The sequence below is a fragment of the Leuresthes tenuis genome, unplaced genomic scaffold (genome assembly GCF_036924035.1).
Source record: "Leuresthes tenuis unplaced genomic scaffold, fLeuTen1.0.hap1 SCAF_4, whole genome shotgun sequence".
NCBI classification, from domain to species: Eukaryota; Metazoa; Chordata; class Actinopteri; order Atheriniformes; family Atherinopsidae; genus Leuresthes; species Leuresthes tenuis.
Window position 1 is genome coordinate 19,786,971 of NW_027325358.1, and position 23,920 is coordinate 19,810,890.

General features: G+C 39.1%; 2 protein-coding genes across 2 annotated transcripts in view; one reads left to right on the forward strand and one right to left on the reverse strand.

Moving 5' to 3' along the window:
* tbck (TBC1 domain containing kinase) overlaps positions 1-5,842 on the forward strand; it is a 37,177-nt gene extending 31,335 nt beyond the window's left edge. Inside the window, exons 25-26 of the mRNA XM_072384987.1 lie at positions 1,944-2,103; positions 5,430-5,842. Coding sequence (XP_072241088.1) covers positions 1,944-2,103; positions 5,430-5,540 — 271 coding nt within the window. The 3' untranslated portion in view covers positions 5,541-5,842. The remainder of the gene's footprint in view (positions 1-1,943; positions 2,104-5,429) is intronic.
* Positions 5,843-12,157: 6,315 nt separating this feature from the next.
* On the reverse strand, positions 12,158-18,525 carry LOC140305933 (polyunsaturated fatty acid lipoxygenase ALOX15B-like). Its single transcript, XM_072384990.1, has 14 exons — positions 18,362-18,525; positions 17,946-18,150; positions 17,743-17,824; positions 17,416-17,538; positions 17,199-17,302; positions 15,663-15,829; positions 15,361-15,504; positions 14,801-15,004; positions 14,539-14,625; positions 14,272-14,441; positions 13,431-13,552; positions 13,221-13,321; positions 12,606-12,776; positions 12,158-12,383 (listed from the first exon to the last, which is right to left on the reverse strand). The coding sequence occupies exons 1-14, from the start codon at positions 18,503-18,505 to the stop codon at positions 12,204-12,206; spliced, it is 2,004 nt and encodes a 667-aa protein (XP_072241091.1). The 5' UTR covers positions 18,506-18,525; the 3' UTR covers positions 12,158-12,203.
* Positions 18,526-23,920: the final 5,395 nt, after the last annotated feature.

Genomic DNA, 23,920 nt, shown 5'->3' on the forward strand with positions numbered 1-23,920 from the left:
AAGCAGGGATTGCTGCAGCTACAGATTAAGGGCTCACCTACACAAAGTCACTCCAACAACAATCTTACAAAGTAGCTTGTCCAAGCAACAGAGTCCAGTGGTGTTGCTAAGCAATTTGATCTCGAGAATCCTTTTCAGTGTGCACCATGCTGTTAAAGTTTGAAATTTGAAATGGTTTTAACGGAGTTAAATAATAATGATAAACACTGAATGTATATTTTACACTATGGTAGTGACAGGTTTATTCTAGGCTTATTGTATTAAATATGATTAAAGACAACCCAAGGCCATAAATGTTTATACTGGTGCACAAAGGCCACTGAACTTGAAGCAGTCTTCATCCTAAACAGCAAGCTTCTTACTGAGAAAATGACACCTCTAGACCTCAAGAATATCTCTAGAAAGTATCAAACTTAAGATCATTTATCTATTCATAAATGTAACTTTGCTTTGTTTTTGATAGAGATGCTTGTAGAGACAGACAACCTCGCTCACTTTGCCCCAAAACTAATTTTTTAAGTGTGCAGCACACATCTCTTGAATACCTCTTGACTTGGTACTGATTCTTGTTTTTCCCATTGAACCGCAGACACAAAGACTAAAACTTAGCAGGGATGGAACTTATCAGTTCCAGCTATGTGCCGTCAGATTTTTCACAAGCATTCAGTTTGGCCCTTAATATAGTTCCCCGAGTAAATCCTGCAGTCTTAGAGAACCCAATCATTTCCAGCCTTTTGGATACTGGAAATATGTTTTTTTGGGTTTAAAAGCCACCTAAATATGATCAACACATTTTAGTGTGGACATATTAGTGACTGTTCTGCTCATACCAGCTGTCTACAGTGAATATTTTTGACAAGTTTAGAACAGCTGAGCATAACATGGGAGAAGTGCAATGCCTGGACGTGTTGTATTTTACATTTTTAGATTAAAACTGAATACAACGATAAAAAGACTAATGAAATTGTTTATGTTAATAACAATGTTTCAGTAATAGCATTCCCAGGACTGTAAATTAAAAATGAGATTTTCTCCCCACGATCAACCCACACTCCCCTTTCTTTCTACATGTTTTATTTATCTTTTCATTTTGTTCAGTATAAAATGACAGTATTGCATAAATGGTTAGTTTTTTTTACTTTGTTGGGTACAATATAATGATACAGAGAACCTTGAAAAATTAATAATTTAAAATCAGCATAACCAGTTGGCCTCGAATCTTCAGCTCACCACTGAAATGGTGATTATCTAAGGGGTTCATCTAAGTCATTGACTAATAAGGACTAGTGGATGGAGCAAGGATTTAATTTCAGGACTTCCTCCAGATAAATTCTTACCATAAGGCCTCCTGATGTTCCTCAGGCTGCTCACATGGACTAAGGGGATTTCAACACTTTCACAGGATTTGGCAACCCTTCTTTGCCTCTGTTGTGATCTTTTGCAAAGCTTTGTTGTGGGTATCTGAGGCCACAAAAAGTGGATTAAATGAAGACCTCTGTGGGGTAAATCAGGGCAATCTCGCTGCAACTGTCTGATGCCTCATGCCTTTCCAAGACTGAATGTACCACAAAAGCAATATCCAGCTAACAGATTATATGTTTGTTATTTAACATACTGACTGCTGGGGCAGTTGGTACGGTGAACGTAGCCATTTGCAGCAATAATACCAATAGCTACTTTCACAGAAATGGAACATTCTTCTTGTCTTATGAAGTTATTCTGTTTTATTCCACTCAGAGGTTGTTAACTCTCCTTGTGTTCTTTTTCTTTTCTTTTTATTAAAAAGAAAAAGAAAAGTCTCCAGCTGTCGTTCATACTATATCCCCTTATATTTTGATATTCTCTGCTTCCTTTCTCCTAATCTAAAAATACTTTTTGTTATCTTAGTGGTTGTGATTCCTGCACTTGTTAAAAGCTTTTTTCCTTAACCCCACTGCCTCCAGCTTTGGTAGAGGCTACGTTTCTGGCAGCATCAACATTCCCTTCAACACTGTTTTCAGTCCTGATGGTGAGCTGGTCCAGTGTCCTGCAACAGGAGCCCTACAGAATTATAGAGGACGTGTGATTGTGGTCATCAGTCATGCCGTGAAGAGTGCAGTTATGGTGAGAAAGCTGCCTCACGCACATACACCGGTATAGAGCACATAAAGCTGAATTGACTCTTTTAGAAAGCAATTGGCTGAAATATGCAGAAAATCTCCGATAGAAGTCTGTTATAGTTGTCACTAGCATCACAAAAAGTGATGCTTAAACAAAGGCAATGCAGATAGTTGTTGGATGTATTGCTGTGCAGTTTGGTACACACATTAACATCTCCGTTTAGAGGAAATTAGTGAGTCCCTTATGTCATCTGCCATTTAGCAGAAGTGGTTGAAAAGCCAAGAAAAACTCTTTGACCACCTAACACCGCACACATTTTAGTGATGATGATCTGGTAACACCAGGTCCTGGCATCGAGTCTTTTGGTTCTCGATGATTTACTTAGTGAGGACAAAACCAAGCTAACATTAACAAATTATATTTTATTAGTGCCTTTTTTTGCCATGACAGGTCAAATTGTCTGTGGTTCGTTTTCTGCTGTGCAGCACAGTAAGAAGTTATAAATGAAAACAACTCCTATGTTGCATTTAAAACTATTTAAGAACAGTAAGCTAACTCTGCACGTGGTTTTTTTTCAGACATCTATTTCGTGTCTTGAATGTTGGTCATATCAGTGCAATGAAATTGGACCTCTGGGTCTCTTTTAAAGAGGTGCTAAACACATAGGCATGTTTTATTTAAGTATGTCCCGCTGTGACCTGTGGTTAGACCCTCCATCTCAACACATATCCAGTTGTTGTGGGCCATGTTGCAACATAACATGTGGATGGATAACCAACACCGCGCATATATCCAAAATATACCACAATACTGACTAAATTGAAGCTTTTTGAAGAAGCTTTTTGTGATGAAGCTTTTATTTATGCCTACATTGTGTAGCTTTTATTTCGTACTATTTCGGCTTGTTCTGTCTCACTACAATGTACAAACTGGACAAGTAAAGCATTCCTCCAAAAACTTTCCTTGCCTTCTGTTCTCTACGTATAAACTTCCGGGTTCAATGGCATTGCTGCGTAACACATCTTTGTTGAGTCAAGATAACGTTGTATTGTTTGAACTCGCACATCGATCTTTGATGATGCACAATGATCTTGAAATTAAATTACTTCACATAGGATTAAAAACAAATATATTGGACTTTGCTGTTGTTAGGTTGTGAAATGATTGTAAATATTGTCAAGTAAGCAGTTAGCTAATGTTAGCCGGTCAGCAAGAGTATTAGATTATTACATTTGACTGTCGTGAACAGCAAAACCTCCACATATAAACATGCCACCATACAATATACACTCACCGGCCACTTTATTAGGTACACCTGTTCCATTGCTTGTTAACACAAATAACTAATCAGCCAATCGCTTGGCTGCAAATCAATGCATATAGGCATGTATAGTGGTCAGGAGAACTTGCTGAAGTTCAAACTGAGCATCAGAATGGAGAGAAAGGGGATTGAAGTGACCTTGAACGTAGCATGGTTGTTGGTGCCAGACGGGCTGGTCTGAGTATTTTAGAAATAGTTGATCTACTGGGATTTTCACACACAACCATCTCTAGGGTTTACAGAGAATAGTGCAAAAAAGAGAAAATATCCAGTGAGCAGATGTATGGACCAAAATGCCTTGTTGATGTGAGAGGTCAGAGGAGAATGGGCAGACAGGTTCGAGATGATAGGAAGGCAACAGTAACTCAAATAACCACTCATTACAACCAGAGAATGCAGAATACCATCTCTGAACACACAAGACGTTGAACCTTGAAGAAGATGGGCTGCAGCAGCAGAGCACCACACCGGGTGCCACTCCTGTCAGCTAAGAACAGGAAACTGAGCCTACAATTGGCACAGGCTCAATAAAAGATTGGAAAAACCTTTCTTGGTCTGACGAGTCTCGATTTCAACTGCACCTTTTAGATGGTAGGGTCAGAATTTGTCCTAAACAACATGAAAGCATGGATCCATCCTGCCTTGTATCAACAGTTCAGGCTGGTATGGTGGTGTAATGGTGTGAGGGATTTTTCTTGGCAGACCTTGGGCGCCTTGGTACCAATTGAGCATTATTTAAATGCTGCAGCCTACTTGAGTATTGCTGCTGACCATGTCTGTCCCTTTATGACCACAGTGTACCCTTCTTCTGATGGCTACTTCCAGCAGGGTAATGCACCACGTCACAAAGCTCATATCATATCAAACTGGTTTCTTGAACATAACAATGAGTTCACTGTACTCCAATGGCCTTCACAGTCACCAGGGACCTTCGGGATATGATGGAACGAGAGATTTGCATCATATATGTGCAGCCGACAAATCTGCAGCAACTGCATGATGCTATCATGTCGATATGGACCAAAGATTTCTGAGGAATATTTCCAACACCTTGTTGAAAGTATGCCACGAAGAATTAAGGCAGTTCTGAAGGCAAAAGGGAGTCCAGACTTTTTCTATTTAAAAAACACAGCACATAAAATGCCACAACGATGTGGTCTTAAAACTGAAGAAGTAGTAGACAACAAACGACTAACAGAACAGGGCCTAATGAAAGTTAGATAAATGAAAAACTGCAGTCATTAGACATATCAGATTCAGATCTCTGAACTCTTAGTGACTTTTCTCCTATTTATTAAGCCAATTGCTAAGGCCGCGATTAACAGTGATCTAATAAAAAAAAACAACTTTAATTAAACGCATCTCGATTAACGCATGAACTATGACAGCCCTAATATAATAATAATATATAATATAATAATAATATATATAATAATAATAATATATATATATATATATATTAATTGTGGTCCATGTCAGATTAATTTGTGACTATAAATTGTCTCTATGAGTGAGTGTGAGCATGCTCTGTATGGCCCTGTGATGGACTGGCGACCTTATATGCTGTTCTTCTGTTCTTTCTCGGTTGAATGACAACCTGTATTTTATACAAATTAGGCAAAACATTCAGTTTTAACTTAATGCCATGATTATGATGTCACAAGCACTTTTATTCAAAGTGTAATTAAATTTAGAACCCTTTCAGGTTTTCCTCCACACGTGTATGTGCAAATAAAAAGAAGTAATAAAGAAAAATCCAGAAAACAAGAGTAACTGAGCTTCCCTTTTGAAAAATCTGCAGCTGCATATTGTGCATTAACATATAAATGAAAAGATGGATTTAAAGTTGAAAAATCTATTTATGAATAGCCTTAATTGAAAATAAATTGGTAAGTTAAGCGTATTAACACATGGAAACAACATAACAGCGTAGGAGTCTTGGGGCTTTATGTCCCTGAAATTCTTGGAGAAATAACCATCTTGTTCTTGCTGTTTTATTTGTTCCCAGTTTGCGTCACATCTGGTCAAGGTGAATTTTCAACGTGTTTGTATCTTGGATGGAGGGATCAACAAGCTGAAGCCCACTGGACTCCTTACTGTTCCTTCTCCTCAGATCTGACCCCATTCCTCAGCTTCAAATCAACAAAAGGAAAAAGCTTGAAGATCGTCAATTGCATTATGGGATGATATTAAAGGGAATGGAGAAAAAAAAGTCAAAAGTCAATGACTGTATTGCAAAACCTGCATTTAAAATAACTATTTTATGCCATTTGATTTCAATGCCAATACTAGAGCAGAGCTATTGTTGAGCTATCATGTTTTTATTTTTTTTTACAAGAATGATGGAGGTTTGTTTGTAGAGTGGCCCATTTTTAAGCACTGTCACTGTCTTGCACTGAAAAATGTATGTTTGGGAATAAATTTACACAACACCGTTATTTGTGTGTTTTGTGGTTTTTGTAACAAGCTGTCTGGTTTTAGCATGTTATAACATCTGTCTATCATCATCGGTGATGAGTTAAAATTTTAACATTAGGAAAGAATGTCTTATGGCGTTATGGAATGCTTAATTGTATATTTTTCAGGCAGTTTTTGTTCTTATATTGGCACAGTCTCTTTTGCAGTGACATGCAAAAGTTTCTGCACTCCTGGTCCATTATCAAAATATGATAAATTTCTTCATAATTTTAAGTAAGTAAAGTTTAGGAATTACCGTAACTAATGTGAAACTCTGCCAGCATTTTGTGACATGTTTTTTGACCAGCTATGGCTATTTAGACTCTGGCTTGGGAAATGTTTTCCCACTTTTCCTGCCAAATCCCTTTTGCTCTGAGATATGTTTCTATTTCTTATCTATCGTCCCCTGCTTTATAGGAATCAGCTATTTTTCATAGAGCTTGGCAGCCACTGAAAGGAGCCAACGGCTGATTGTTGGGGTTTTGAACAAGCTTCATTCAGGTCTAAGATCTCGGTGAATGTTTTCGACAACGTTTTGTAGTTCTGCTAGTACCTAAAAGTCAGTTTTGTTCTTTTTTTTAATCGTGTTTTGAAAGTTCGAAAAACGCAAAATTAAAACAACATCTTCAGTAAATATGGTGAAAAGAATGTCGTTCACTTGCATCCTTTTTCTACTCACTTAACCATTTACAGACACCAAGTTTGCTCAGCTGCATGCTATTGTACCACATTCCTTCTCAGCTTATACTGATTAAGAGAAAGTGTTGAAAACACTTGCTAACTCTATGATATTTAGATATGCACAGCTCTTTCAATTTACCATAACGATGCCCAAGGTAGAGTTCGCACACTGAGCCTAAGAAAATTGGTATTATTTTTGGACATAATAAAATACAATAATAATAATACATATTTTTTATTCTTTCCACTCTTGTAGTAACTTTAGGTTGTTTATTTATATCGTGCAGCCAACTTCTTGCTTTTCAAATAGACTTAATGCCTTGTAGTCTTTTCAAATAATTCTGCCTTTACTCTTCCTCTATATATCAAATGAACAGATACAGTAATTTTGGTTCATTAGATCACCATAATACAAATCAAACAATCGATATGCTGTTGAAATACAGACATTTATGTCAAGGGGTTGAACAACAACAACAAAAAAGAAAATGATCCGAACAAATATCCATAGAGAACCGCAATAGTTTTTATACTGAAAATCATATTTTAGGGGTACAAATGGGATTATAGTGTCTGTTCTTTCCCCCACTTCGCTGGATGTTGTGTTCATCCACCCTTTTTGTCTTGTGTGGACTTCCAGGCCTTTTTCATATTATCTCTTTTTAGGATGTACTGAAGTGTAGATTTTAGGATTCAAGAAATTGTTTAAGTTGAGTAACTGAAAGTCCGAAACCCCTCCATCAAAGTGGTTAATAAAACCATCTAATTAAAGAGGGCAGGAGCATATTTATCTAAAAAGTGTAAACAGTTTTAAACCTTAATAATTGCTCTTGTTGTTGATTTTGGTTTGCTCTTCACATTTTTTGTCTTTTTCGGCTTTGAGAGTCATAAATTTGGTGAGCTCAGTCAGGAACAGGAGCTTAATGACCAAAAGAAAGTGTTCCAGATTTCAGCATTTTTCACCCAAAAACTAACAAGAAAGCAAACCTCTTCCACCTTAGACTAAACTTGTGATATAGAATTAGATAACCACAACATGACATTGTTATATCTGCTCAAATCAATGATTTATTAAAGTAAAATATGTCAGCAAATTCATTTGCATTGTGTTTACGTGCACTAAAATCAAATTGCAGATACAGTGGTATCCAGAATATTCAAAATTCACAGAGGGAATGTATTAACTGCATAAAGGCCGATGACCCTGATAAACTTCCATGTGAGGTCTGTTCCTCCTTCATCAAGATGAAAGATCTTTTTTTAAACAAAGTCAAGGTGCAGTCTGCATATTTTCTATTTACTTATCCATTTTCTTAGAATAATCAAGTCATGATTGTGTTTTATTTTACAGACTAATAAAGCAGAAGCTGGAAGAATAGGATGAGTAGAATTTCAATGACGATTTAACTGATGCTGTAATACAGCTAACGGGATGCTCTAGTCCAGGGATGTCCACATCCGGTCCTCGAGGGACGAGGTCCTGCAGGTTTCCCTGTTTCAGCGCACCTGCTTCAGATCAATGTATCATTTGCAGGCTTGTGCAGAACTTAACAATCTTTTGAAGTGATCCAATTCATCTGAATCAGATGCGTTGAAGCAGGGAAACATCTAAACCCTGCAGGACAGCGGCCCTCGAGGATCGACTTTGGACATCCCTGCTCTAGCCACTGGAAGGACATAGGTAAAGTCAGGGTCTCTGTGTCTCCTCATACGATGACTGGTAACAGCAGGATTATTACCCGACATTCCTGTTTAGATGTGGAAGCCAAATATTGTATATGTAATATTGTATATGTAACATGTATGTGATTGATACCAACATCATTCCTGTCGGCACCCTTCTGCTGCAACCTGGGCGGCTCCCTCTGTAACTATAGAGGAGGTTGGATCTGAGCTCAGGAGACTTCAGTCAAGGATGGCTGCAGGCCAAGATGGAGTCTGTCCAAGGCTTCTGAGAGACTGTGCTGGTCAACAAGCAGTCCTTTTTCAGAGGCTCTTTAATATTCAGGTGGAAAAAGTCCCAGTGCTGTGGAAAACGTCTTGTCTCATACCAGTGCCCAAATTAGGGCAACCGGTGGAGCTGAATGACTACAGACCGAAGGCTTTGACATCTCATATCATGAGGACCTTGGAGAGACTCCTTGTTCGTCGCATGAGATTCCAGGTTGCTGAGGATCTTGACTCCCTCCAGTTTGCCTACCAGAAACACATAGGAGTGGAAGACGCAATACTGTACATGCTGCATCAGGAATATTCTTATCTGAATGTGCCTGGTTCATATGTGAGAATCATGTTCTTTGACTTCTCCAGTACCTTCAACACCATATGGCCTCCCATACTGAAAGACAAGCTTCTAGTTATGGGTGTCGCCCCCTCCCTGACATTGTGGATTATAGACTATCTGACTGCTAGACCACAGTATGTCAGGATGGGGAGATGTGTTTCTGGAACACTGGAAATGCCGTACTCGGACTCCGCAGGGTACTGTTTTGGCTCCTTTTCTTCTCACCCTGTACACATCGGATTTCAGGTACAACTCGGAGTCCTGCCACATAAAGTATTCTAATGATACGGCTGTTGTGGAATGCATGCGTGGTGCACAGGAGAAGGAGTACAGGGACCTTGTGGGGTCCTTCGATGGCTGGACCAAAAAGAACTGTCTTCCCATGAACACTACCAAGACCAAAGAGCTGGTCATGGACTTCAGCAGATCTAAAACTCCATACCAGTCATTCTGCATTGATGGAGGGAAGATAGAGACTGTTCAGACCTGCAAATACCTGGGGGTGGTACTGGACATTAAACTGGAGTGGTCTGCCAATATAGAAGCAGTGTCTAGTAGGGGTGCAACGATACAGGTAACCCATGGTACAGTCCCTGCCCTCTCAATGCACGATGCAATGTAAATTAGTCTAACTAAGGGAACATTACTCCGCTGCTAGACACAGCCGTCCAGCCCAGAGACCAGCCCCCACTAGACGGCCCACCGACCATCAGCAATCGCAGAGTGGGCCAGTTCGGCAGCCAGGTCACCAGGAAATGTCCTGGCACTCCCGATGGCTATTCCACCACTGCTCTCAACAGCTTTGTTTTATTTTTTTCCGCTTCCATGTACAAGCTGCACAGGGGGTGGGTGGAGGTACAACAGTGATTGGACATTAACTCGCGTCTCGCGTGGAAGACTTTTAACCTGCCAGGACAGGCACACAGAGTAGCTGGTAAAGCGTTGGTGCAAAATGAATTGCTAAACTGAAAACCCTTGGTCCATAAGGGTGTATTGTGCCGTGTATAGCGGACCGAACAGTTCAATATTTTACAGAGTGCCTTTGCATCATCAGTGTATTGGAGGGGCCAGGGCCATCTCTTCTTCCTGAGACGGTTCAGGTGCTTCATTGTCAGCAGTGACATGATGTGCATGTTTCATCACACTGTCAATGAGAGTGCACTGTTCTATGCTGTTGTCTGCTGGGGGAGTTCCACTACAGGCAAAAACTGTAGGCGCCTGGACAAACTGGTGAAAAAGGCCAGTTCTGTAGAAGGCAGAAGGCTAGACCCTCTCAGTGGAGCAACGGATGAGCAGGAAATTTTATTCTGTTTTGGAGAACAATAAACATCCTATCCAAAGCATCCTGGCAGGACAGAGGAGCAGCTGCAGTGAGAGACCCATCTCACTGCACTGCAGAACTGAAAGATTCAGGAGGTCCTTTGTCCCCACAGCCAAAAGGCTTTTTAACAGTGACAGCTGACATATGTTTCTCAAAGTTATTTATTAATTTATGCATTCATTTATTATTGTTATTGTTGTTGTTGTTGTTGTTGTTGTTCTAATATACATCTAATGTACTAATCTAATATATATCTAATTAGATTGTTTTATAATATTGTAAATATTGAGGATGGTGTTCATCGACTTTTGCCGTGTCTTTAATACCATCATCCCAGATATTCTGGTTGGTAAACTGCTGCACTTGGGCTTAAATATCTGTACCTGGATCAAGGACTTTTTGAGAAATCACTCACAGAATATCAGACTTGGCCCCCACACATTTTCATCCATTACTCTGAACACTGGAGCTCCTCAAGGTTGTGTTCTGAGGCCATGTCTTTTCAACTGTTACCAGGCTCATTTCAGTTGGAGAGAATCAGCATATAAAGATGAGATATAGAGACTATCAGCTCAGTGCTCAGCAAACAACCTGTTTTAAACACCACTATAGCCAAAAAACTGATATTGGATTACAGGAAATGGTGTGGCTGAGACCCAGCCTTACTCTACATTCACCAGGAGTGTGTTCAGTGTGTGGAGTCCTTTTAATTCCTTGTTGTTCTCCTATAAGAAGCTCTATCCTAGTCAGCCAACACCACCTCTTTGGTGAAGAAAACATGTGAGGCATGTGATACACTCAGGGTGCTTACAAGGAACAGCATGGAGTAGAGACTGCTTGTTTGTCTAATCCAGTGTTTCTCAATTCCAGTCCTCATGACCCACTGCCCTGCATGTTTTCGATGTTTTCCTCCTCCACCACACCTGATTCAAATGAATGGCTCCTTATCAGGCCACTGCAGAGCTTGATGACGGGCTGATCATTTGAATCAGGTGTGGTTGAGGAGGGAAACTTCGAAAACATGCAGGGCAGTGGGTCATGAGGACCGGAATTGAGAAACACTGGTCTAATCCAAGGTACAATCATTGTATTTTGAAAAAAGTTTTTCTACCTTTTCTACATTTTTCTACCTTCTTGTCTCTACCTTTGAAAACAATTCTGCACCCACAGTGGCAGTAATGTCTCATTATGTTCTGCCTCAATAATGCACCTTTTAAAAAAACACACTCATAAATTCATACACCCAAGACATTTACTTTTATTCAGCAAAATGTATTGAAACAATTTAGTGAGACGCAATGCACACAAGGTCCTTACAAGGAATAGCATGGAGAAGAGACTGCTTGTTTGTCTAATCCAAGGTACAATCATAGTATTTTGAAAAAAGTTTTTCTACCTTTTCAACATTTTTTCTATCTTCTTGTCTCTACCTTTGAAAACAATTCTGCACCCACAGTGGCAGTAATGTCTCATTATGTTCTGCCTCAATAATGCACCTTTCAAAAAAACACACCCATAAATTCACAGACCCAAGACATTTAACTTTACTTCAGTAAAACATATTGAAACAATTTAGAGACATGCAAGTTGTTGGGGTACTGGGGAAAGGAAGGGCACACCATGGACATTTCACCAGTCTATCGCAGTGTTAACACAGACAAACAACCTGCATTCTCGTAGTCAATTCTAAATCACTGGTCTAAACCCCACACAGAAAGACCCCAGCTAAGAAAAATGAAAAGAAATCACAGAAATGACACATAACTATTTAATCCAACAAGTGAACATTCTGACGTAGTAAAACATATTTAACTATGTGTGAGACCATAAAGTTCTTTCAGAAAATGTTGAACTTGTAAATCAAGAAAGAAGCAGTCATTTCCCATTTACTTGTGTACAAATTTGTTTCTTTCTGTGACCGTGGGACTCACCCCCTGCTAGTCCTTTGAAAATAGGTTTTAAAGCACAGATCACAAAAAACTCTTTATAGTGATCAATGATTAGATTAAATCAGTTATGCTGGTCCCACCCTGCCGTGCTTATATAGCCACACTATTTTCCACCTCCTCTGGATCCAGGTATGTGTATGGCACTTCCAGATCTTTGTTTCTGGCCTTGATGTTTGCACTCAACATCTTGAGCTCTTTTTGGAAGTCCATTATAACCCGAAGGGGAGTCTCCGCATTGAAGTGGTCTTCAGGGTACTGGCCAAGAGGGACCTGATGAGGTGAGTGACATGTTTATTTCTTTCGTTTTTTTTTTCTTTTTTAACATTACAATATTTACCAAACAGGCTCTTTGCATTATAATGTAGAGCTATTAAGGGTAAGCAGTGTACTTTTAGCAGCTCTGAAAGCTTTTATTTTGTTAGTGTTCTTGATACAACTTGTACAGACAGTAAATGTTACAGTGTAATTTGTCTCGAGGTTTTGCACACTTACGAAGTCGCTGGACTGCTTGCTGAGCAGCCATACTGCGGACATGCCATTAACTGTTGTACTGATGTCCGGCAAAGTGTTGAGCATCGTGGCTTCAGTCGCTTTCCCCTTCGTGGTTGGTGGGGGAAGTTGCAGAGAACTGGGGGTGTTTGGCATCCAGGCACCATAGTCATACTGCAGTAAATAAATGAGAAATACCAGATGTTATTGATCCTTTTTCGCTCTTCAATGTCCAAACAGTCGGCTATGTTTAACTTTAGTAGCATCCTCTCAATCACATGTGATTGACCTCTCTTGGTGAGTCAGCCAAGCTTGGTCCAGGTGAAAATGTTTTAACAACTGGATGTTTTGATCTGAAATCTTTTCCAAATAAAGATTCACAACTGATGAAATCTGGCAATAAACTTATTTCATGATCCACTGACTTTTCATCTTGCCTGCAAAACAAATGGAATCTCTACTTTAATCAACTATACTGTTTAACGCTACTTGTAAACTGCTTGCATGTTGGCACAGTAAACTCACATCACAGAAAATATTATCCTCACTATGAATCAGACCAGAATAAGAGTCCAGCATTGCATGTTTTTTGTCTCTTAAAAATACATATCTCTGTACCTGTCCAGTGTTCACCGCAGCATGTTGGGCTGAGCCAGTGAAGATCACCATGGTAACAAACTGTATGAGCTCAGCCACAGTGGAAAATCTCTGTGGAATTCCTGGAAATGAGAAAGAATAAACTTTATTATTCAACAACATTCAAACAAAAAAGAACAAATTCTTAATACATTCACAAAGCTTTAGTTTAAGATTTTCTTATACACCCACCTGAGCTTTTTTTGGAAAGAAATCCATGTTCGAAAATGTCGGAAATCCACTTCTGGAGTTCGGAGTCTTGCTTGACTTCACAATCATTCTTGTAGTAGTAGCCGAGGATTCCCTTCACAAACCTTTGAGAGATATGGAAACATTTTGTAAAATACATTTCACATTTGTGGTAGATGCCATCATTGTCTAAATAGTAAGTAATGTGTTAAAAAAATTATATGGCTAAATATTTTAAATATTTTGCATTTTACTTTTGTTGAAAGTTATAGAAGAGTAATAACACAGGGTAAGATGCAAAACAGATACTGGATTGAGTGTAATTTAAATTTGTGAGCCTCGATCCCTGTAAATGTAGAAATAATGAAATATGAACATAAACATGAGATCAAAACATTTTTAACAACACAACAACATGAACTTAAGGTTTAATGATGTTCACTCTGGACCACTTCAGTCAGAGACAGTAATAACCATCTGCAATTACAATTATATTTTATAGTTGATCAGGACTCTGAACTGTATTCGATATATTTAGTGCAATTATATGCACTGCTGATAACTTATGTTCAATGTAGAGTGGCTTATGTAGATTATGCCTGAGGAGTCAGATGCTCACTGTGTGTTGGGTCAGAATCAGATCGTTCTTGTATTCAATGTGGTGAGAGCAAACTATTCTATATATTTTTTCTTTTCCTTAGTCATAGATAAAGGGTTAGTTATATACTTATTTCAACTAATCCGAGTGAATGTTTGGAAATTTAGCATGATAAAGTATCTATGATATGTCTTTGCTATCATAAATGTCTAATATGCAACACAAAATGGAAGATATCTGTAGTACCTGTGGATGATATCCCAAAGCCTGAGTCCATCATCCCTGTAGTAGAAGTTTGGCACATCCTCCAGCCCACGGTCAGCAATGTCCTCAGGGATACAGAGGGACCTGTATGTCACCGAGGACAATGAATTCCTCAGAATGGTGCCCAAACCCTTTCCACCAGAGGCTGCAAACTAAAGAATAGTCACATTGCATTAAAAGACAAATACTTTCTGTCATAATGAAAAAGCAAAAAACAAAGTTGAGTATTGTCTAGGAAGTTTCTCCTACCTGAGTGAAAACACCATTCTTTGATATCAGCGTCCTTCGGGCCAAGAAGTTGATCTGTATGGTGTAGCGGGTGTGAGGTATGAGAAGCTGAGGAAAGAGAGAACTCTGTTAGCAACACAGCAAGTTGTTATTCCTTGTGCTCTTTGTTTTTGCTTTGTGGTTTTACCATGACTGAAATCTTCAGCTTCTACACCATGCAGCAGCGTGAAATATTTGCTAATACTTGCATAGCAAGACATGACGGTTCATCATCTTCAGTTACCTTGTAGAGAGGGTGCACCATGGGCAGGTTGCGCAGCAGTGAGACTGCAAAGACCTCAGCCAGCAGGTGAGTGCGCAGCAGGTGAACATTGAGCTGATGCTCACTGAAATCTGCACTTCTCACAAAAATCTTTGCCAGCAGCCAGTCATACTCAGAATCCGTAGGGAAGAAGATCGGGTTGTCCTCTGCTGGTTTCTGCTTCAGCTGCAGGACAAGGAGGGAACATGTTGGTCATTCATACATATTGTTGTGTGTTTGCCTTTATTATTGTAAGCTTATGTTTGGTACTGCCTCCATCCTTTCTAAGGAATTTCTACTGAGTCAGCTTCAGAACATCAGTCCTACTTTCCTACACACATCATTGTGTGTGTGTGTAAAGTTGACAAATTGACAGTTGCAGTGATACAACGTTACATGTTGCTTCATCTCAGTGTGAACTTCATGCCATCTCAGTTTGCTTTCTGACTGTTGTAATTTATTTCTCTTCTAGAATATTTTTGACAATAATAAATCTGAGTCAGTAATAGCCACAGTATACTGTCTCTGAGTGTTAGTCTCACCTGGATAGCAATTGGCATCAGCTTATCATCTGGAGTTTTTTGAAGCAGGACGAGTGGAGCCATCAAGTACTGCTGCTTTCCATTGATGATGTTTGCTCGCACTCCTTCCAGATGCTTGTAGTCACACAGGAATATGTTGCCTTTCTGTTTGAATTTTGTAGAAAATTGAGAAATGATCTTTCTCACATACATAGCATCTGGATTTGGAACATGAGCACATTCATTTAGCAAAGCATACATTTAAAGCATCAACTAGATGCAAAGAAAGTTGCAGTCCACTGCATTTCAGTATGAGACGTCACCTTCATTTCACCAGCCAAACTGCATCCACCATGGAGGAAGACCATGCAATCGGTGACAGGAAAGTTACTGGGCAGGGTCGTACAACGTCGGATCAACATTGGATTGGTACCATTTAGAAACTGGTAGCCAAAGAAAGCGTCCTCCTTCCAATGTTCTTGGACGTAGTCTGTAAAAGGAATAAGATGTGATTTTAGTTTGCATTAAGCAAAAACCTGCTCTACCACTTACACACATTTAACTGTTACCCGTCCAAATCTGGATAATTTATTTCTGTCATCAATTGAAAAAGACAAAAAAGGAATACCATAGAACCTCAACATGTTTTTGTCTTTAGATATCTCATACATTTTTTTAAGGTGAGTTATTATCGAAATATTATCATTATAAGTATTTGTTTGTTCTTGGGGTCATGCATTTGGGTGTTTAAAGTCACCAACAAGTGTTAAACTCTTCTAAGAAGTTTTTTTTCTTTTACTCTTTAAAAGATTAACATTGTTATTATATTATTTTATACCATGGTCTGGGTGAACACTCGATTCTGATTGTCTGGAGGGTTAGGTTAAAAAGTGTTCATTTACATCTAGGAAAGACATTCCGATCAAATTGTCTGATGACAGTTCTAAACTATTGCGTTGAATCAAACGCTCGTTGGTTACCATGTCAACGGAGACTCAGCGTTATTTCTTAGTTTATTTATCACAACGGCAAGACAGACAAAAACATGAGTGATTTAATCTTTTTTTTTTTTACTTATCTGCTAAATTTGATAGCTTTGAAGACTGGGATGCAGCAGAAGAAAAAGAGAGAAGAGAATATGAAAAGAAAAGGAAGAAGCAACACAAGGAGTTGACACCGGAGGAATTGAACATATTAAAGGATAAACACAATGAAAACCACGACATGGGCAGTTAAAACACTAAGAGACTTCCTGGCTGACAAAGACATGGACAACCCCTACTCTCGATGACTGTTTTATGCAACCACAGTCTCCGGAGCATGCTGTCGGTCGGACGTCTCTCTGACGCCGGGCTGGAAACTCCCCAGATCATGTCGGTGATGGGGCACATTGTGAGAGCAGCCTGCAGGCTTACTGGGCTCCGTCAGTACAGAAAGACGAGAATGGAGCAACATTTGGTCATCTCCCAATGTCCCAAGCAGTGGTCATAGTGAGCCACAAATTGTAAATCTCCGTCCATCAAATGCCACGATGATGGAGGCATTATGCCGTACATATTGTTAACAGAGTTTTTTTTTATAGCTGGACGCTTGTGTTCTGTATTTCAGACAACCCACAATGTGTGGATAAAGTGTGTTTTCAACACAACAATAGAGTAACTATCTATATCTATATATCGAGCAAGAGAGTTTTTTGGTATCACTAGAGGAATATCTTTATAATGTTTCCATTAACTGCATTAAATTACACAGCGGATGCCCAGGTTTTTTCTGATGTGTAATGTATGAAAACACACCATAACTTGTCACAGCCAGAATGACTGTGTGTCCTTAGCTAACCTGCAATAATTGTACTGTACCTGATATGTCAGTCCGTTTACAGCAAAACACCCGATCAATGCCATCCAAGCTGGTCCAATTGTTCTTACAATCAGCCAAACCCTTCAGCTTCAGCTCTGCCAGTCTGGAAAAATTTGAAAAAGAAAAACAGTAACTTTAATGTGACACTTTGAATAATATAGGTAAGTAAAAAGATGAATAAGTAGAAAGATATAGGAGAGAATATAATGACTTCACCCTGTGGCTCCAGTGTACAAAAACTCTGTGGTCTTGGTGAAGGAAAAACGGACCTCACAAGGCAGCGAAAGAGGGTCATCTACCTTCATGTTATGTGGCATTCCCTCCTTGTACTCATCCCAGCTGAGAAGAGTAAAGAAGGTATCTGAGTATGCAATCATAAATCACTTGGATTCTTTTAGATATTTTATAGTTGAAAGTATTTGAATAAATCCTAGCATTTTAACAGTGTCATGTAAACGCTAACCTACTCCAACCAGGGTTGAGCAGGTTTGTGTTCTTGTTAGTCTCTGGGTGCATTACACTGAAAAGTGTAAAAGCTCTCACCGATAGTCTTCTTTACGCTCCTGAAGCTCTTGTTCCCGACTGTATCTGCCAAGATGATGGTCATCTTCAAAGACTCTCAGAGCTGAAAAAAAGGTTTAAAAGTGTCAGTAAGTCAAATGTGTTAAGATGAATTTACCCGATTTACAGAACCTGTACTTTTTTTTAATGTACACTTTTTTTATGACAGGCACAGTTTCACAAACCTGTCCCCTCTCTGAAGCGGTACACCTCACTGTCAGTGATCCAGCGGTAGATGGGAAAGTTGTAGGTGCGTCCCTCAGGGGATTTCACTTCCACTTTGGCAGGAAACCAAGAGTCTTCTGGAAACAGCAGGAGAGGCTGTTTGTCCAGTTCAATCAGCACCAGTTTTCCAATGGAAGTGGGGCAGGACACAGTAAAATATGATACCTAAACATAGTGAAAGCATTGTTAGAAAACACTACAAGACATTAAGCATATTTAAAAAATGAGGGCTGAGCAGTGACAGTCAGATCATTTTTGCTCATGCTGCACATATCTTGTTGCTAAACATGAGACTGAGCTAATGAATGTTCGTGTGAGGCAAGACTGAGGAAACATTTGAAACATTTGAAGATTGAGCTTGATTTTCCAGACTTACAGCTCCACTGACGAATGCTTTTGTTGTATTGAAGCAGGTGCGGTCACTTTCCCCATCTGTGCCCACCAGCTTAATGTAGATATAGTCATAGGTAAAGGAATAGAGGCGACTTCCAGTGATCACAGTCACTTCGTAATCCACCATTTTCTCTCTTGAAAGTTGATCAATCCTGATGGGGGAGATAAAAATACACATTAACAGCACTGATTAGGCCAATTAACCAAGATGTTTAAAGCAACGGAATTTCCTGTCTGATAATGAGAAATTAAATGTCTCTGTTTCCAATCCTCTACTTCCATCCAAACACAGCTCACTGAAATCCTTATAACAAGCATCTCTCTTACCTCTGCTGATGAGACCAAGAAGTTCCTCTGAAGATCTTCAGGCTTGGTGCAACACCTCTGATGTCTCTTTAAATACACACGGTTTTGTGGGAGTAACCTTCCAGAACCAATGGACATCTTCAATGATGAAGTGTTGAAATGTATGAACCTGAAAAGCAGCCAAACCCAGGTTTGAGTGTGCATGTATAATTGTCCCTGTGCGGCAAAAGTATACTTTTGACTGTATCAAAGTGTCATAAAAAATAAATAAATAAAAGGAAAATGATGACATCAACTCATTTCTTTTCAATGTTCAAATTCCCAGCAGTTGATGCTCATCAGAAATGACAAATGTTACACAATAATTGTTTGAACAATTAGGAGAGTGATTCAAGTTCTTACAAATTAGACTTTAATATCTTTTATTAGTATTCATAATCAGTATTTGACTTACATTTATTTCCTTTTTAGTCGTTTACGTTCAATCTAGTTTTAACTTTTTCTGATATTTTTCTTCAATCAATTACTTATTTGACACATTCATATTCTTTGGGCTGTGAATAAACTTGTTTTAGTATTTAACCTATATCTTTTATCCATTTTTTCCATTTTATTCTTCTGGTGTTTTTATTTTTATTTAATTTTATTTTATCCATCCATTTTCTATGCCCACTTAATCCGTCAGTCGGGTTGCGGGGGGGCTGGAGCCTATCCCAGTGGTCATCGGGCCAAAGGTTGGCCTTTGGCACCAAGTCATCATCACGAGCAGGTGTTTTATATACTCCGACTACATACTCCACTCATTAAACTGCGTATCAACTATTCTAGTTCACAAGATTCACAACACAAAAACATAACCTGCCTGGGCCCAAGCAACTAGTAACAGACAAAGTCTTTCCAAACAGTTGAATGAATACAGGTCGATCCATCGACATTCCCACTTTTCCGAGTGTTTTTCCTTCCGAGTTTTCTTGTTCATTCAAGTTCTTACATGTCAAAATTAAGTGGAAACCCTGATGTAGGTTAGACTACTGTAACAGCCTGCTCACTGGGCTCTCTAAATGGGCTGTAAGACAGCTGCAGTGCATCCAGAATGCTGCTGCTCGAGTCCTGACTAGAACCAGGAAATATGACCATATTAGTCCAGTGCTTCGGTCTCTGCACCGGCTTCCTGATGCTCAGAGAATAGACTTTAAAACAGTTCTGCTTGTGTCTCTTCATGGTCTAGCGCCAAAGTACATCTCTGACATGTGGGAGCCATATGAACCAACTCGGACTCTGAGAACCTCAGGGAGGGGTCTCCTGCTGGTGCCTAGAGTCAGGACTAAACAAGATGAGGCTGTGTTTCAGTTTTACGCTCCTAAAATCTGGAACAGTCTTCCAGAAGATGTGAGAGAAGCCTCAATGTTTAAATCCAGGCTGAAAACAGTTCTATTTAGCGGTGCATATGACAACTGAAAGTATCTTATCTGCACTCTTTGTTTTTAATTGAATTAATTAATGATTTTTTTAAAAATGTTTTTGGAATGATTTTATTTGTCTTCTTGTGATTTTGTGTAGTTGTAAAGCACTTTGAATTGCCTCTCTGACACACCCTCATCAAATACTAATCATCAGACTGACTCAGAAAATGCTGTTATGAAACATACTGTTAGATAAGATAAGTGTTCCTGTTATTGTGGAATTAGCATGATATCTTGATTTTGTTTAGTTGTTCATTCAAGTTCTTACATGTTAAAATTCAGTGGAAACCTGATGCAAGACTTTGGCACCTATGATGAAACAATATAAGTCATTTGGCTTGCGGTTGTTTTATACAAATGTACGAAAGAGTGAACCTGAGATGAAAAGACTGATTTCAATGTTCAGACGATACAGTAAAATAAACTAATTTTGCTTTTAGTTTAATATCTCTTATTAGTATTTATAATCAATATTTGACTTACATTTATTTTCTTTTTTAGTCTCTTATGTTTAATCAGAGTGAACCTGAAATGAACAGATGCAAGTAAACATTAAGATGACGCGTTAAGGTAAGCCGCTTCTGATTCTTTCTTTTTCCTTTTTTAGACATTTGCTTTATCTTAGTTAAACTAATCAAAACATTTTGTCAACATCCCAACTGTGATTTGGGGAAAAGCACGGGGAATGGACGGTCCATCCTATGGTGATCCTACATTATCAGTGATGACACGATCTTCCTCCATGGTCAGAGGAGCTGAAGAAGCCTCATATTTTCTTTGTTTCTTGTTGAATGAAATGAATGTACTTGTTTTGCAAATGTAATATTCAGATGCTATGTATGTGAGAGATATCATTTCTCAATTTTCCATGAAATCCAAACAGAAAGGCAACATATTCCTGTGACTACAAGCGATCTGGATGGAGTGCAAGCAAACACCGTCAATGGGAAAGCAGCAGTACTTGATGGCTCCACTTGTCCAAAAAACTCCAGATGATAAGCTGAAGTCAGTTGCTATTCAGGTGATAAATTATAATGCTGTACAAACCATAAGACTTAAGTTTACCAAGGAATCCAACTGTCCAAGAGAAGTCATCAGTCATTGTCTACAGACATAGGATTGATATAATTGACAACAACGACACTGTCAGAGAGCAAACTGAGATGACATTATGATCACACTGAGATTAAGCAACATCCAAAGTTTTGTAACTCTAACTGACAATTTGATTTGACACGCACACAATGATGTGTGTGGGAAAGTGGGACTGATGTTCTGAAGCTGACTCAGTGGAAATTCCTTAGAAGGGATGGAGACAGTACCAAACATAAGCTTACAATAATAAAGGCAAATACACAACAGGCACAAGAAAATCTTCATCCTTTTTGATGACTATGATGTATGTATGATGTCCTGCAGCTGAAGCAGAAACCAGCAGAGGACAACCCGATCTTCTTCCCTACGGATTCTGAGTATGACTGGCTATTGGTAAAGATTTTTGTGAGAAGTACAGATTTCAGTTTCACCTATGCCACGAAACATTGCTGCTAGTGTCTTATATGGTGTGGTGATTAGCACCGTCACCTCACAGCAAGAGGGTTCCAGGTTCGATCCCTGCCTGTGTGGAGTTTGCATGTTCTCCCCGTGTATGTGTGGGTTCTCTCCAGGTACTCTGGCGTGCATGGTTGTTTGTCTCATTTGTCTCTGTGTGGCCCTGTGATGGACTGGCAACCTGTCCAGGGTGTACCCTGCCTTTCGCCCGATGACTGCTGGGATAGGCTCCAGCCCACCCACTACCCGATTAACGGACTGTCGGTATAGAAAATGGATTTCATTGGATTATGATTACAATTAATTGGCTTGAATTGGACTATATTATTTAAGTTCCTTTAGATGACATTTGTTGTAATTTGGCGCTATATGAATGGATCTAAATTTAATTGAATGGCAAGAACTGATACTGGATTACAGGAAATGGTGTGGCTGAGACCAAGCCATACTCATTCACTGGGAGTGTGTTCAGTGTCTGCTATATGTCTCCTATAAGAAGCTCTATCCTAGTCAGCCAACACCAACTCCTTGGTGAAGAAAGCATGTGAGTTATGTGATACACTCAGGGTGCTTACATGGAACAGCATGGAGAAGAGACTGCTTATTTGTCTAATCCAAGGTACAATCATTGCACTTTGAAAAAACGTTTTTCTACATTTTTCTACCTTCTTGTCTTAATTTTGAAAACAATTCTGCACCCACAGTGGCAGTAATGTCCCATTATGTTCTGTCTCAAAAATGTGCCTTTTAAAAAAAAACAACCTCCTTTAAATTCACAGACTCAAGACATTTACCTTTACTTCAGCAAAATCTATTGAAACAATTTAGAGACATGCAAGCTGTTGAGGCACTGGGGAAAGGAAGGGCCCACCATGGACATTTCCATGCACCATGCATTCTCGCAGTCAATTCTAAATCACTGGTCAGATATAAAATGCATATTTTTGGACTGTGGGAGAAAGCAGAGAATAAGACCAGAGAATAAACCCCACACAGAAAGACCCCAGCTGAGAAAAATGAAAAGAAATCACAGAAATGACACATAACTATTTAATCCAACAAGTGAACATTCTGACGTAGTAAAACATATTTTACTGTGTGTGAGACCATAAAGTTCTTTCAGAAAAATGATGGCTGAAATTTCAAATCAAGAGAGAAGCAGAGTCATTTTCCCATTGATTTTTGAGAAAATGTGTTCTGTGACCGTGGGAGCCACCTCTCACTGGATGTTTGAATTCCATGGAAAATTGAGAAATGCTCTGTCTCACATGTTTGCCGTCTGTATTTCACAATATGAGCACATTCATTTAGCAATTAAAGTATCAACTAGATGCAAAGAAAGTTGCAGTCCACTGCATTTCAGTATGAGGCGTCACCTTCATTTCATCAGCCAAACTGCTCCCGCCATGGAGGAAGACCATGCAATCAGTAACAGGAAAGTTACTGGGCAGGGTCGTACAACGTCGGATCAATATTGGATTGAGACCATTCAGAAACTGGTAGCCAAAGAAAGCGTCCTCCTTCCAATGTTCTTGGACATAGTCTGTAAAAGGAATAAAATGTAATTCTAGTTTTCATAAAGCAAAATCCTGCTCGGGCACTTTCGTTAGCAGAGGATGTTAGAGAGTTTATACACATTTTTTTACCATTTATTTACACATCTGGATTCTTTACCTCTGCCATCAATTTTAAAAAAACATGTGGAACTTCTACATGTTTATGGCTTTCGCTATTTTAACATTTGTTAAAATACATGGTGGTGTGGTGGTTAGCATTGTTGCTTCACAGCAAAAGGGTTCCTGGTTCAACTCCCACCTGGGGCCTTTCTGGGTTTTGTATGTTTAACTACCATAAAAGGCATTGATGTTTCATGTATGTAAATTTTTATGTAATTTGATAGGCTTGTTTACATGTATTTATAGAATTCATTTTTGTGCTGATTTGTTTAAGTACTTGGTAGGAACCTTGTTCAAGGACTGTGATGCACAAAGACACTTCATTGGTCGCAATAATTAAGATCATGAAGCCAAACATGAAGGTGCTTTTTGCATTGTCCATTTTCCTGGAAGAATTTGTGTTTGCCTGTCTTCGCCCATCCTGGTTTTGTGCAGCCAGCAAGGTACGTTCATTAATGTTACATTGTGTCGCATGTTTTCACTCTGTGTTAATTGTGTACTTGTTATGTTTTGCTTAGTTCGATGGTGGATTTAACAGTGACGAAC